General features: G+C 44.0%; 1 protein-coding gene across 2 annotated transcripts in view; it reads right to left on the bottom strand.

Annotated features, from left to right (window-relative positions):
* The window catches only part of BBOX1 (gamma-butyrobetaine hydroxylase 1), a 39,176-nt gene that overhangs the window by 10,836 nt on the left and 11,663 nt on the right, over positions 1 to 16,677 (bottom strand). For both annotated transcript variants that reach the window (XM_033151059.1, XM_033151054.1), the window contains exons 2-4: positions 13,271 to 13,742; positions 12,705 to 12,819; positions 3,479 to 3,677 (exon numbers count right to left, since the gene is read on the bottom strand). In XM_033151059.1, the coding sequence (XP_033006950.1) occupies positions 3,479 to 3,677; positions 12,705 to 12,819; positions 13,271 to 13,669 (713 nt within the window). In that variant the 5' untranslated portion in view covers positions 13,670 to 13,742. The remainder of the gene's footprint in view (positions 1 to 3,478; positions 3,678 to 12,704; positions 12,820 to 13,270; positions 13,743 to 16,677) is intronic.

Genomic DNA, 16,677 nt, shown 5'->3' with positions numbered 1-16,677 from the left:
TAAATGTTTCTTTGATTATCCATGAATCTTCCTGCCAACTAATTGCACTAGTTGCTGGTTCAGTTCAGGACCAGGCCCCATTTAAAGCACTGCGATGAACTTTAAAGCCCTAAACAGTTTGGGACCGTGATACCTGAAGGACACATTTACCGGCACTCAAATGTTCAACCTTCAAGGCCCTACTTGTATGTCCCCACTTGGGTAAGTGCAATCAGGTTGGTAGGCAAAAGGGGCCTTTTCAGTGGTGTCCCCAGGACTGTGAGACTGTATTTCAGCTGAAATTTGCAATGCCTTATCTTTGAAGGCCTTTAAATAGGCCCCTAAACCAGGGGTCTGCAACCTTTAAGACAAAAAGAGCCACTTGGACCCGTTTCCGAAGGGGGGGGAAAAAACTGGGAGCCGCAAACCCATTGCGACATGGAAGGAATGTTTTTATTTTATTTTGACTATGGCAGACCAACACGGCTACCTACCTGTAACTGCAATAGCCTAAAAAAGATATTTAGTCAGATGCATGACCCCCCCCCCCCAGCTGTCGTGTCTGACTACCCAAACTTGGCAAATTTGGCAAGCTAGCTTCTCCACTAGTCCCCAGTACAATTCTACCTCCTGGCAGGAATACAGCTAGCTACCTGCCACACTGGTGCCTTCTAAATGTTTTGTGCTACAAATCCCATCATCTCTGACCATTGGTCATGCTGCCAAGGGCCAATGGGAGTTGTAGTCCAAAACGTATGGAGGGCACCAAGTTTGAGAAAGGCTTCTTTCTAACCTGCTATACTACAAGTGAAAAAAGCCATTGCCATAAAGGTGGCTTCTGATACCCTCATTTCCTTCAAGTAACAAGAGAGAGAGAGAGAGAGAGAGAGAGAGAGAGAGAGAGAGAGAGAGAGAGAGAGGCAAAATAATGGGCAGAGTCGTCACCCCCCACAACCACCATGGCAACCCGAAGAAGAACAAGAACAAGAAAAGTCCAGGTTTGGAGTCTCCTCCGGGCCCTTCTCGGTCCTGATGCTACTGCAGTGGTGGAGGCGGCGCAGCCGGGATCTCCTCCAACGCACATGGCCAGCAGGTCGAAGCCAGCGAGAGGAACGAGGCGATCCCGTCACGAGCAGCAGGCACCCCCACTCGGGCTGCCCATCTTCCCAGAGCCCTGGCACAGCAGCATAGAATCATAGAATCTTAGAGTTGGAAGAGACTGTCATCCAGTCCAACCCCCTGCCAAGCAGGAAACACCACCAAAGCATTCCTGGCAGATGGCTGTCATTTGGACCCACCCCCTTTTTCAGGGATCCATCTCTCCGTAGACATGGAGCACAGTCAGATTCCTAGGCAGGAGGGAGAAGCCGAGGTATACCCCTCCAGACAAGGGTGCCAACTTGAATAAAATATTTTGGGGGGAGATCTGCATAATTGAACACATGACACAGCGTGCATACACCATTTGAATGGCAATGCCGATCAACTCGGGGAGGGAGCAGCCTCCTCAAATATTCTATATGGAGGGGCGAAGGGACCTCGGCTCTCCGGCAGTGCAGAAGATGGAGACGTCCCTCCGAAAGGCCACATTTCCCGTTCTGTCTTCACCACGGCAACACCCCCGCCAATGCTCGACTGGGCTTATCTTGTTCTTGCCCCAAGGATGCTTCCAACCCCCCACCCCACCCCAAGCATCCTCTGCCCTCCTCTCTGAAGCTCTCCTTCGCCCAGAAACCTCCCTTGGCACAGCTCACCCCTTGCCCTGCGCGCTAAGTCTCTCCCGAGCGCGCCCACATCTCCATTCGCAGGAGCCTCGCAGGGAGGGGGGAGAGCGGGGGGGGAAATCTCTACCCAGGCGTCCTCCGCGTCCCTTAACCCTGACGTGGACTCCCCCTCTCCGTTTCTGCAGCCGAAAGGAACACCCCTCCCCCATGCGCACCACGGACGCGCCTCGCAGCACACGCAGAGCCCGGAGCGCCCCGAGAGATTCCTGCCGGAGGGGACACCGGCCGACGCGTCGCGAGGGGTCTGGAACCCGCAGAGGGGCGTCAGGGTTGGGGTCCCGGTTCGACTTCCCTTTAGGGTGGTCGCAAGTAACTGCTCTCTCCCAACCCCTCCAGCAAAACAGGAACAAGGGGAATGTAGAAGGGTCACCTTCTTCCACCCCGTTTTTTCAGGGGTCTCTTTCATCACCGCTTGCCGTTGGGATTCCTCCCCCCTCCAAAAGAAAAGAGGAGCTCTCGGTCCCTCGCATCCTTCCCCGGACCCACCACCACCCCTTCACCCCGATCTCTCTGAGCCTTCCCCTCCCGCCCTTGGAAGTTTGCCATCCCCTCGACCCCCGGGCGACCTGGCTGCACCCCTCCCTCCCCACCCGCCAGCCTGGCCGTGGCCTCGGAGATGCTCCCTCGCGCGCCCCACCGCCGGCGGACTCGGCTCACCTTCCCCCTCGCCCTCGCCTGCCGCCCCTGGCCCAGCCCGCAGCTGCCTTCTTACCTCTTCGAGTCGTCGCCTCGCCGTCGACTCTTCGAATCCTCCTGCTCCACGCAGCAGCCAGCAGCAGGAGGGAAACTGCTGCGGTCTGCTGCTGCGCCTGCGCTAGCACGAAACGAGGCACGGCGTCACGCATGAGCAGCAGCAGCCGCCCGGCCAGGTGGAGAAGTGGGCGTGCGCAGGCGGGCCAGCAGCGCAGCGCGGCGTAACGCGTTACGGCGCGGAGGGCGCAGGCGGGCTAGCAGTGCGGCACGGCGCTGCGCCCCCTTCATTTCGCCGCCCTAGTCTAAGTAGACACACCGGCCCTGCCGGGAGCCGCAGCAACGGTCTGAAAGGGCCGCATGCGGCTCTGGAGCCGCGGGTTGCCGATCCCCGCCCTAAACTAAGTTTACCAGACGTCCCTGTAATCCGGGGACAGTCCCCGGATTTACAAATCAGTCCCTTGACAAAATCCTATCATTCCTACTGAAGTTGAAAAGTGTCCCTGGATTCGTTGGGGGGAAAAAATCTGGTAACCTTACCCTAAACTGCCTTCTCTTAAATAAGGATTTCATTGGTTTGCTACATAAATTTCCCTGAATTTCTGGAACTGCTATACATTTGTATAATTTTATCATTCTAACTGGGTTGAATGTTTGTGATTAGATGATATAATAGGGGAAAACAGTACACAATGGAAACTAAGATGCAAAACCTTGCATTTCCGTCATCTCTGTAAAGTATCTTGCTAGAATCATGTACCACTGACTCTATCACTATGGAGAAAAATTAATGCAAACTTATTCTGTGCCAGTGTATTGTATACTTGAAAAAAAACTGGCTGGAAAGCTTTTGCACCACATAATTTTTCTCTGGCTACATAACTATCACTAATGCAAAGAAAATGCTGAATTGATAGTAAAGAAATAAATTAATATGTCTCTACTCCCACCCCTGGAGTGATGTCAAGCAACAATATGGGTCATAAATTTGACAAGAGCAAGCATATGTAAAAGCTTTAACTTACCCATAAAATGTGAGGCGAAGGAATCCAATACGTTGCCCCAGTTTAAGCAGCTCTCCCTGTCTGCTGGCAGCTCCCGTTAAGAGCACGATCCCTGTCCTTTTAAGGGTGACCAGCCACTTGTATGCACTTTCATCACTGTGCAAGACCTCTTCAAAGGCCATAGTTGGCAGCTGAAGATCAGAACCCCAGTACTGACGTTCTGTAAAAGCCACATTAAGAAAAGGGAACACATAAAGAAGTATTAATGATTATTAGATTGTTAATGAGAAGTACTAATAATAAGTTCTTATTAATGAGAAGTATTAATAAGATCTACTTTAGCCCTTAGGCCAGTAAGATTCATGCTAAACTTTTATCTATTGGAATCTCGCCCATAGAAGTCTTGAACTATGATCTTACCTTAGCAAGGAAAATTATTAATCAAAGATTGGACAACATAGAGTGGCAGCGTAATCTTATGCCTGGTGGGGGGGGCTATGTTCCCCGCATCAGTTGGGCATCATGCCACCAACTCATGTGCCATCTTACCTATCATCTCTCTCTATTGCCAGTCATCGTTTTGCTTTTATCAAAGCACATTTCAATGCTTTCCCTTCGAACACCCTTTTTCATAGATTTTCTAGGGGTCAAGTCTCGGTTTTATGTTCCTGTGATAATAGATTGATCAAAATACCTCAACACATAGTGCTTATATGTCCTTTATATTGTGCTGTTCGGAAGAACTTATTGTTACCATTAATCCATAAATGGCCTGGGCATCCAGCAGACTTTTATCTTGCTTTCTTATTGCAAGATACAGATCAGTATGTAACTCTTCAAATGGCAAAAATTTTAACTTCTGTTCTGACATATAAGCGACGTAATGGACTACTGTTTGGAAAGTGAAATTTCCTTTTAATTCCCATATTTAATTTTGTATCTTTATTAAGGCTTTTGTTGTCATTAATTTTTAAATTTAATGTGTGTATTTGTCTTGGTATTGTTTTATATGAGCTTAAAGCTGAAATAAAGTGATTGATTGAAGATCTACTTATTTCAGTGTTACAAACTGGAGTCTATCATCAGGACACACAAAGCTGAACAACCCCATTTAAAAGAGGACTCTTTCAACCCCTCATAGTGCCGTTGTAGCATTTTGTTAGCCTTGCATGAAAACAATGCAGCCAATCTTTTTTTGTACTGCTTCCGAAGGGCATCTGTATCTGCCAAAGGGGAAAACGTTCCTCATTGTTAATGTATAGGGGATACTAAGTTCCAAAAGTAACCCCTGGGACATTTCCCAGGAAAGAAGTTTGCTCTTTTACAGTGTGTACAGAATGCTGCCTATTGTATAGACACAAGCTGTAAAAGCAATTCTAACAAGACATTTGCCTCTTGCGTTATGAACCCACCCAACTAAAACCTATCCAGTCAAGCAGAAGGTATTTTTCTTTGTGTGCACGGCACTCCAAATCTGTCTTGTCTCAGATGTTCGCAAGTTGAAGGTTTTCAAGCACTAAGTTAAGAGGCAAGATGCTCCAGGTTCAACCACTGTTACTGGAGCACGGGGAATGCAGGGGCTCAAAGAGCGGGTGAGGGGGGTACTGCTGTCTTCATGCTCTGCCTATATGCACCCCAAAGCATCTGGATTGTCATTGTTGCAGACAGGATGCTGGATTAAAAATGGACCCTTCACCTGATCAGGCAATGCTCTTTCTATGCTCCCATGGAGCAAAACCCATGCACTTTCCTGGGTTATCATTATTGTCTACCTTACTTTCAGCGATGCATGTGATGATTAAGATTTCCCCTGGAATTCTTGGTTTACCATCAAATGGTCTAAAATTGCTACCGGATCATGAATGGAAGAAAAGAGGCTTTACTGCAACTATCTATACAGCAGTAGAATAATGCAAGCAGAAATATACAGACCCAACAGAAGCAAACTAGTTAATTATGAACACACTGTGTGTGGGTGTGCCAGCACATAAGTACATACAGACCCCCAAAATGACTTGACTTCACTGGAAATTTTTCTCTTTTCCATTTGAGTAATTGATCTATAATAAATCCAGGCAGCCAAGGAAATTTGCTAAGCATCCTTTGCCAATTACTTGATTGCTAAACAGTTGGGTTATGACAGGGGGAACATATTTCCTACTGGTCTTCAGGAGAAACGAAGGACAAATTAAGACATGACAGGGCAGTTATAGTTGCCTTGCTCATGCATTGAGTGAAGGGTATGTTTTACAGTGAAATCAAAGCACGTGGTTGATAAGGGGTGGACTCTCCCTTACTTCCGTTGTGCTGTCTCCTCATGGTTTGTCAAGCCCAAACACCTTTTCTTTCAACCTGACTCTGATACCAGAACTGATCTTGATTGGGAGGAAAATACCTGGCATGGCAGACTGGAAGGGAGGTATGGGGTGAGCAATTCACTCTCCTGACTTGCACTCCCACCCCCTTCTTTATACATGAATGGAGAAGGCAACAAATAATAATAATAATAATTTATTATTTATACTCCACCCATCTGGCTGGGTTTCTCCAGACACTCTAGGCGGCTTCTAACAAAAGATTAAAAACACATTAAAACATGTCATTAAAAACTTCACTAAACAGGACTGCCTTCAGATGTCTTCTAAACAATGGGAGGGCGTTCCACAGGGTGGGTACCACTACCAAGAAGGCCCTTTACCTGGTTCCCTGAACTTCACGTCTCACAGTGAGAGAACAGCCAAAAGGCCCTCAGCGCTGGAGATGCTCATCCGGGTTGGACGATGGGGGTGGAGACGCTCCTTCAGGTATACTGGGCCAAGGCCGTTTAGGGCTTTAAAGGTCACATACTGGGAGCCAATGTAGGTCTTTCAAGGCCATTTAATTTAACTACTATGGCTGTCCCCAGAGGAAATGCTCATTGGCCCAGGATTCCCCACTCACATGGAAAAGCTCTATGTACATACATCAGAATGCATATAGACCTCTCTTTGCAATTACTGAATATGTATCAGGTGGGGAGTGTGGCACATAACCAGGCTTATGAACACTTGCCCTGTCAAGTCATGCAAAATAATAAGTATGAAAAGGCTGTCTTCTGCTTCTTGTAAAAGTCAAAAAATTTCATTGAGTTAAACTAGCTGAAGCAGATGAAAGACTAAGGAAAAGGAAATTAATTAAAACAATCCCACTATTCATGGAAATGTCCCAAAGGATCATCTCTGAGATGGTCACTGAAAAGATGATCCACAATGAAAAAAATGTGTTTCAAGGATGTAGGAAACTACCCTGGATTATTAAAAAAGAAAAGAAAAAACCCTTAAATAACAATGGCTGTCACTTTTGAAATAGCTATTCCAAGATGCCATGTGGAACAGCTAAAGGAAAGCTCTAAGAACCATCTGCTTAAAATTGTTTTAAATTAGAACCTTTCTAATCACAAAATTAATAATTATCCCCTGGTAAAAAGCAGAGTTTGCGCTGCACATACAAACACTTTGTGGAATATTATCTGCTTGTTATCATTACTATCCTCTTGCCAAGCCAAATAAGTCTAAATAATTAAGGATATTCTGTGAGTTCATTCAACTAAACAACAAGGAAAGACATCATTTAACATTCCAACTGCTACTGAGAAGTTATAGTTTGTGAGGACTCAGAGCTGGTGGTTTGTAACCTACTGTGAATGGCTCCTCCCACTCCCTACTCCAGCTCCTTGCTCTGGGGCAAGGGCACCAACTTGAATAAAATATGGGCAGGGGCAGGTAAGGCCTGCCCTGCATTATCAGTCACAAGATGTGGTGCACATATACCATTTGAATGGTAATACCTATCAACTTGGGTAGGAGGACTCAAATATTTTATTGGGGGGGGCAAAGGGACATTGGCCCCTAGGCGTTGGCTCCTAAGCTCTGGGGGCAAGGGACCTTATCTCAGCCCTTTGCCTGCCCTGGGATCTTCCCCAAACTCAGACCCAACAGCCTTCAATGCACTCAAACTACCTCCTTGGAACCTCAATCCAGTTCTCTGCCCTGCTTGCATGTTCAGAAGACAACCTACAGACAAATGGAAAATCCACAGCTGAACTACGTGGCTGGAGCTTTTCTGCAGAACATTCCTAAATCTACAAATGCTGTGGCAGAAGAAAATGGTCTCCAGTTCAATTATTAAACGTAGCTATTAAATTCAAGTTCCATTTGGGAAAACAGACCAGCAGCAATAACTCTGCAGGCGTTGTTAGAGCCCACCATAAACTTAAAAGTGGTAGGTACTCAAGATTTTAAAGTTTGTTATTTATTTCACATGCTGTTTCTTGTGGCAGGTACGCATCTCAGTGTAGTCAGCAAAAGCTGCCCCGAGCCGACGACTGTGAGTAGTAAGAACAATTTTCTCCATTTGCTAGGTTTGCACTTTCCAACCACAGCTAGCATGTCTGATTCCTCTGGCTTAAGCCTGTTAGAGGGAGAGTCCAAGAAACACAAGGCACACATCCTAATGTAAACCATCCACACAAACCATCTTTTTATCTGACTTTGTGTTTCTAAGGAACTGCGGCATGACTGACAAGTTGCTGATTTCCCGCCAAAATATTCCTAAAATGAAGAAAACACAGTGTGGTCCTTGAGGAGAAATGTAATCACACCTTATTAAATTCCTTAGCAAATCTGCCCCAACACACATTTTGCTTAGTGCTGGACTCAATAAACCGTGGTTGTTTCATGATAAACAAAGAATGACTCTTCATGAGGGGAATGGAAAGTTGCTTCACAGATTAAGCCACTATGACAGTAATAATTAAATTACAAAGCAAATCCAATAAAAGATAAATGTGTTTGCCTGGTGCATAAGTCCTGTGAAAATTGATGGGTTCCACTGTATGCTTTATTTTCTAGTTTTTCTTGTCTTCCCTTATTTATTTGATTTGGCTCCTGAGGTCCCAGGAGCAGAACCCCATTCAATGGGATGCTTCTGCTGGTGGGAAGGGAAATTATTTTCAGAGTTTCTATCTTCTCCCTGCAGTTGCTTGAAGACCTACTTCAGAGCACTTGAGGACCCTCCAGAAGAGCGTGTGTGGCTACAGGGAAAAGAGGAACGAGTGAAAATCGCCTCCTTTCTCCTTCCATGAGATGGAGCCTTAGCTGGATCAAAGTCTCTTCCACAAAGCCATTGTAACAAGGAGAGTTGGTTAGGCTTAGATCTGTACTCCTCTCCACTACTGAAAAGGGGTCAGCCCAAGACATTTTGTGGCCTGAGGTGAAGGACAAGATAGCATCTTCTTCTAATCCATGTACAGAAGCTGACAACTGGTAGCTGAATCTTACTTTAACAACAATGACAAGTTAGCTTCCATTCTCTGCACCCGAGGGTAGCAGGCTAGTTTAGAGATGGCAGGCCTGGCTATATGGCACAAACAGCTCTGTCCTTCAACACCTCACCTTACTACTATTACCACCACCACTCTTGCGTAAAGTTGTATTCATTTCCTTGGCCATTCTTTGTTTGCAAGCGCTCTACAAAATGAAAAATTACTACCTGGAAATGAGGGAAGAAATGGTTACATCATTATGTCCATACTGTGACATTTCTAACACTCATGTATTATTGCTTAGAATGTTTCTATTAAAAGGGGCATAGTTTTCTTGACTGGTGACCGAAAGGCTTCCACACTGAGCACTGACTGTGATATACCATGCTTTGTTCACTCATTTTTAACAGGGAATCCGCATGTGTTTCTTCTCCATTTTTCCAGACTTCAGAAAATCCAACTTTATTTTTTAACTCTATGATCCCAAGTGTTGATGAACTTTTGCACTGTCATTTTGGCCTGTACTGATTCCTCTAGCCATTTTCTTCTCGGTTAACTGTTTTGCCTCTTGAGGAACCTTTAATCATTCCTTTCCCAAATAGCATTATTTTTGTATCTGCTTCATTTTTTCTGCCCCACCCCCAATGGCAGTGCAGGCATAACCATCACAGAAAGTGCATTGGAAGAAGACTATACAACAAAATTATATCATCCCCTCCAAAAAAGCAACAACAGTTGGGGCTGGAGAAAGGGGACTGTCCATTTGGCTGCAAAGTGTTAGAAGTCAGGAAACAGACTTACTCTTCCACTTCCAGATTAAAGCAGAACAGTGATGACTGGAGGCTGCTAAATGGGTGCACAAACATCAACAACAATAAAAATCTAACAAATGAATCTGCAGGTATTTTCCAACAGCAGAGAAGAATAAAAAATGCAGCTCACAGAAACATCCATTACAGCTAGCCTAAACAAAATGTCTCAACAGCGCTTCAAAATTTGGCAAATGACAAATGTTAACCAATTCCATGGACACAGGCTGAATGCAACAGAAAGTCATGAAAGCACCTGAGTGACTGACAGGGTTCATAGGAAAATAAGAATTCTGCAAATATTCTTCTAGAGAATGGAAAGTCACCATCCAGCATGGACGGAGATAAAGATGATTTATCTTTCAGATTTACAAACACTTTTATGGAAAATAACACAGCAAATACCAGGTCAAAGCAGTATGTACAACATGCCTTTGCCTAAAATGTTGAAATAATTGGCTGTCCAAAAGAATAGCTTTGTCCCACAGAACACTATATGAGATGTAACAATAAAATGTTTTCTAAAATGCTTTGACACTGGAAAAGCAGCATTTGGGCCTAGCTATGCACCATTCTGCCATAGGGCTTTTCTAAATGACAGACTAGATTTGACTTTACCCTTGAAACTGTTGCCAAATAATTAATGTTAAAAAAGTTTCTTATCTGCAATTCAGATAATTATATACAGAAATGAAAGAATTTACAAAAGAGGAAGTCCTTATGTATGTATATGCATAGTTAATAAATACATTTAAAGGTAATAAATAAATACATAACTTTACACTAAATGTAAGCTAACAGATAAACATATCATTATATGCACATTACGATTTATCCTCAAGAATGTGTATGGCTTTAATGAATGTTGTGTTATACTGTTTCAATATTGAATAAGCTTCATTTTTCAATAAACTTCTTGTCTTTTTGTCTTCCTTCTCTTATCCAGTTTCACCATATAAGGCATATCTCATACTTTAATCAGCCACAAGTCAATAGATTGTGAAGCAGAGTATTTAAACAGATGCCAAATTAAAAGGGCATTTCATCATCTGTCACCAAGAAAGATTCCTGGGATATGGTTTGCATTCGCAAAGAAACACACAATTATGTTAGCTTTGTTCTGCTGATTTGCATAACAAGTGGAAAATAGTGTCACATAAATATGCAGTCACCACTTGTCCCGCTAATTTCTGTTGCTGTTAACTTATGAAGCATCTAATGACTGGCATTGAATACCACCCAAGGGCTGTTTCCACTCAGCTTACACTTTGCTTTTTATTTTTTATTTTTCAGAAGATTGCTATTCTAATCCTGATTATTACCCTCTGCCATACTCAAACAGACCTGTCTATCCATCAGCCTGTGTAATTTGATTCCAACAATTTTCCTTCCTTCAATGAAGAGAGCAGATTACTCCATTAAAAAAAAAAATCTAGAGTAGCTGCAGCTTGAAAATCTATTAAGCAGCGGCTCTAAACAGGGATTGTGTTCCACGCCAGCATTCCCTGCTGGTAAACCACCCCATTCACATTATTCATTATTCTACCATTTCATCACGATACATAATATTGTTTCCACTACTTAACCACAATCAGTAGAATTTCCACTTTGCTACTGCAGCACAGGGTTGAAGGTTACAAATTGTGGCAACAGAGTTGCTCAGAAATGCTAAAAAGACAGGCCATGAATGCTCCGACAAGCTTACTTCTCACTTCCAAGGCAGCCCTCAAATTGTTGCAGTGGGGGGAAAAAAACCTGTTTATTTTTCATACAATTTGCAGGAAAATATAATAGCTTAGATTTCAGAAGGAAGTCCAACAGTGCTAATTCATGTCTTCAAAATTATTTTTTTTACCATTGCTGATGAAAAACAGATCTATGTGCTATGAAGAAAAGGAACGCACACTTTCCAGGAGACTGCACGGACCATAGACTTATCAATGAGCTATAACCGCTTTTCACATTTCTCAAGAATGTGCCATTCATTAGATGGACTGATAATATCAAGGTTTTCCCCTCTGGACACTATCAGCTTGATATTGATTGAAGAAGACATGCAAAGACTAGCATATTAGGCAGAAAGACTCTTTTCCCCAGTAGCCTAACTATAAAAAAGAGAGACTGTATTGGGAGTTTCTTAATATAAAGAGTGCATTCAGGCATTTGATTCTCCCACTCTATTATCTTTTTACGTGCCTTTACATTGTCTGAGGATCAAATGTATGCAGTGCAGATGGTATGGACACAAGATACTGTAACTTTCTTTCTATGTTTATGTAAGTGGACAAAATTAAGTGTAGCAAGGCTGGAGAGGAAGGGCCCCACAGCTCCCAAGAGACAAGAAGTGTTTGGTTCTCTCCATGTAAAATAATAATAATAATAATAATAAATCTCCCTTGAACTACATAATTCAAGCTTCCATCTGTGTATAAAATCAGAGCAAAATTCCAGAAAGCTGATCCCTTTCAGCAAAGATTTCATTTCCTGGTACTCATTTCAAGAACATTATGCTAATGCACAGGTTAACAGAGGCAGTTTATATTATTCAATTAAAACATTTATGAACAGTTCTCTTCATCTCTCTCAGGAGAAATCCAGATTTCTGAATTGTGAACAGTTCTGCCTGGGGAACAAAATAGCTCCTGTGTTGTATATTTTCTCTGAGTCCTCCCCACCCCCATCTTTTGAGGATTGAGCAAAACAAGAATGCAGAACTGCCTCCAAATAACAGCATGGGATCTGTTTACTAATGGGAGCATAATTCTGCTTGAAGTTCGTGCACGCTGCCCAGAGCAGGAGCCCTGCACTTTTCTGAGAAATTTGCTTATTTCCCGTACTAACACTATTTTATGTAATCTGAGTAGAGGTTTTTGTTGATTAAGTGATATATGAATCCTGTTACATTCATATAATGATGATATCCTAGCCAACTCTCAGTGTATAATAAGGTGCACAATGAAGCCCCTTGATTAAATACTAGGTCAAAAAGATAGGAAGAATGATCAAGTTAGATAAAATATGTGAAGCCCTTTATCACTGATATAGAAAATCCTGTTGTTATTAAAAATGGATTCCAGATTGATTGAGAATGGGGTTCCCTTAATGCATTTACTACAGAAATGATACGAGTCTCTACCTGATAGAAATAATTCTTCCTGCATTTTTGCTCTTGCTTGTTCAGAAAAACATCTCTTCTTCAACCATTCAGCCTCAAATTCACTGGTGTGGTCATCTGGCCATACAATGCATACCTTAGTCCACAAAACAGAAAGAGACATACATTGAAAGCAGACCGGAATAATCCAACAAGCATTTTATTTGCTTTGCTGTTTTTTCTTCTTTGTTTTGTTGGATTTGGCTTTTTCCACATAATGAAAGCAACTGGCATGTGGTCTTGTTATGTGTGTGCAATCCTACACGTTTAATTGGAAGGCGGTTCCATTAATTTAGTAGGCCTTTCTCCCTAGTAAGTGTGCTTAGGATTGTGGCCTAATAACCTCTTTCACTCTGAAGGGTTTGTATAGTGCAATGCTATGCATGCTTACTCAAAACTACCTAGGTCCCACCGTGTTCCCAGGTAAAGCAGCATTAAATCACTGCAACAAAATGGTTCTACACATGGAGATAAATATATTTGTTACAGAAAAATCTAATTATATGAAAACAACAGCTTTTTAAAACACACACACACACACACGTTACCTTTTTCTCCCTCTGTGCCAAAGTGACATCCTTGGCCCCAACATTGACATCCAGATTTTCAAGAAGCAGTTTGCGTGCTTTAGCAGAGTGCAGGAAACACTCTGGGCACTGGCAATTGTCTCGCAGCCACACAGAAGGGTAAAGGCTCTTGCTCCCATCTTCCCAGTGGACACAGATAAACTGATTTGCCTCCAGAGCTTCCACTTTATGGATGGCTGCACTTGTGTTGAAGGCCTGAGCCGTCTGCATTGTCCCCAGCATTGAATGCTGCCAAGACCTCCTACTCAGGGAGAAATGTTTTTGATGGCTGCGCTTGCCGTTTTGTGCTTGCAGCAGAGTTCGAGAACAGTCTTGGTGGACTTTGGTTCTTAACAAGTATTTAGCGATTGAAGTCCACATCTTTCCTTTTCCTTGTTTGATCTTCAGTACAGAAAGGCCTTTTCACCCTGTGAAATCTCTCTCCGGGTCAGTGCTGTAAGAATAAAGCATATTGATGAAAGGCAAGAAAAAGAAGAAGAAAAAGGGATTCTGTTCAAAAGAATGTTACTTCTGGTCCCTGTCATCCTTTCATTCTGGCACATAAAGTCTTCATTTCCCTCAACCCCCTTGATGTTCTGATCAAAGAAAAAGAAAAAAGTTTTAGCTTTGAATTGGGTGCCTCAAAATTTGGACCTCAATACAAGAAGTCTGACAGAACCATGGTTTAGGAGAGCAGCAGATGTTGCGATACCAAACAATTTTAAAGGAAATATTATTGGCTGTTCCAAAAGAAATAACTTGCATCCATTGGCTCCTCTCCATGCACATAATATTGGATCAGCTGACACATCTGGCAAGTGTGGATCCCTCAACGATCTTTTCAACCACTTACCTCTCACAGATCTACAGATATTGCATTTGAACCTTAGAAAATGAGTGTGATGGCCTGGGAGTCAGACTCTGATGCTGAACCTGAGGGATCCCAGCCTGCACAGGATTCCCCGCCTCCAGAACCAGCTGAGCCGGGGCCAGGGCTTGAGCCTGAAGGATCCCCACCTGTGCTGGATCCCCAGGTGCAGGCATCAGCAGAGTCTGCTCTGGCTCCTGATGGGAGGGAGGACCCATTGCCTGCAGGTGCTCCACTCCCAGCCTCTTCAGAGGAAGCTGAGGCAGCCCCTGGGTCCAGTAACCCACCAGCCTCTCCTGAGCTACAGAGGCTCAGGGCAGAGAGGCGAAGGGAGTTAAGTGCCTACAGGAGGAGTGCTCGCCTCCAGGCCCGGAGGAGAGGCGAGTCTCCGGAGGATCAGGGCCGCCCTAAGCATAGGGCCAGATAAAAGCCAGCCAGACCCAGCCCAAGTTGCGTGAGCAACTTAGTTGCAAGTGTGTGCTCAACCTGCAACCTCGTGCCTGAACTTGCCTTGGACCTCGACCTGCTCCCTGCCTCGCTCCCTGCCGGACTGACCTCCTTTGGACCCCTAGACCCAGGACTGGACTTGGACCTCGCTTCACGGACAAACCCTTGGGGCCAGCATAATGAAGCTATGATTACAGTTGTTGAGGTTCAACTAATGAGTACTGTCAGCCAAAGCCCTATTCAAGGACTTCTGCTTGCACAATGGGCTTTCTTTCCTCTCTTCCTCCTGTGCCCCTTAAATTGTCTTAGGGAGTCAGGTGGAGAGAACCCATGGGGAGTAAAACACAGGGGTAAAAGAAGGGAGATAATCTGAAATGGTTGCTCTGATGGAACGATATAGGCTTAGTACAACAATGAATTCCTCCTATTGCTGCTCAGAGGAATTCTTAACTAGCAACACATTTGTCTATAGGTGATCTCACTCCTAACACCATTAGGCAAGTTAAATTCACCCACTTGCAAAGCCACAATTAACAATGCTTCTGTGAGCTTGAAGATACACAGACAGATTCATTTTTGAGATGCGAAAGCGATCCAATCTCATGAAGCATCATCCAAGTGCTTGTGCCAGGGTCACAGTGAACATGCCATTTCAGCCATCCCTCATGACAGCCTCTGCTGACCTGCTGACCTCCATCTGCAGAAGGCTACAACTCCTAGCCACTCCAGCCAGCACAGCTGGTGTCTACAACAGCTGGAGGGGAACCAGGTTGGCACAGACTGCTTTATGAAATGGTTTAAAAGCACGGATTCGCTCAAGAAGTGGTCATTACTTTATATATTCATTTATTTCATTTCATTTATGAATCACTTCCCATGAAACGTCCCAAAGTGATTAGCAACAAAAACGTCAACAATAAAACACACACAAAAAAACAATTCCAGTTCCAATTCATATGCAGACTGGGATAAGAAGGTCTGCTTATATTTTTCCTTGCAACACCACAACATAACCACATACTATACTATTATAGTCAATACATTAAGCATCCAGAAAACATTCCCCTTGTACACATGTCCTTCCATATGGACAAACAGGTAGTCAAAACATGCACACATAGACACTCTTTCCTTCCCTTTCATATGCACATAGACTAGGACCAGGCAGATGCACACATGCGTAAAGGATGCTCTCATCCTCAATGTGCTGCAGCTGCTGCCTACTTCAGGCACCTGTGGCTGGCAGCCAGTAGGTTGCAGCAAGGGAAGGAGGTGACCACCTGGGTGCCTCCTTGCTCTTTTCAATAGGGTCGCCTAGGCTAGGAGACAACAGACATGGCATGCAGTAGCACGGAGCTACACACATCACTGCTGCTTCCGAGACTCCCCTGACAAAAACAATAGCAATACCTATATTGAGGGGGGAAATGAATGGAAAACAGGGCAAGGAAACCAATTTTCACTTCTCTCACAGGATGGCAGTGGCAGCAGCAAAAGCCTCAAAACCAGTCAGGCCCATAGTTTTCCAGATGGCTGGCAACTCTCTCCTGCTGCTGGTTTCTCAATTAATAACAGATGGGGGAACACACATTTATAATGCTAGTCTGTCTAAGGTTCAAAGGAAGAACCATTTTTTCCTGGAAAAATCACAAGGTTGAACTTTCCAGTATCCCCTTACCCCAGTTAGCTGGGGTGACCAGGAGCTGCCAAAACTAAAGGATGGGGCGGGGGGAAAGAGAAAAGCTTAAGAATGATGAGATCTGAAAACATAATAAATGTAAATTCCTACTGGCCTCATGGTTATGCAGCCTGTCGGAGCCAATAACTTTAATTTTTCATGCTTATCACTGCAAGCCACAAAAGAGAACTGCTGACTGCATGTAAGTGGCATGTTGTTTACCCGCATTGTTCCATAACAGGGAAAGTATGCGCTAATATCTGTGCTCACCCTGGGATGAAGCATTGCACCTGGTTGATTCTTTTTGCTGTTGTTCCCATCTGAAACCCTAAGCCAGCTCAGTCCAGTTGTCTTCGACTTTTTGTGGCCTGAGCAAGATAGAACATAGCAGCTTCC

Source organism: Lacerta agilis, chromosome 1 (assembly GCF_009819535.1).
Source record: "Lacerta agilis isolate rLacAgi1 chromosome 1, rLacAgi1.pri, whole genome shotgun sequence".
Classification (NCBI taxonomy): domain Eukaryota; kingdom Metazoa; phylum Chordata; class Lepidosauria; order Squamata; family Lacertidae; genus Lacerta; species Lacerta agilis.
The sequence above is the reverse complement of the archived record's forward strand: the minus strand, read 5'-3'. Positions and strand labels throughout refer to the sequence as shown.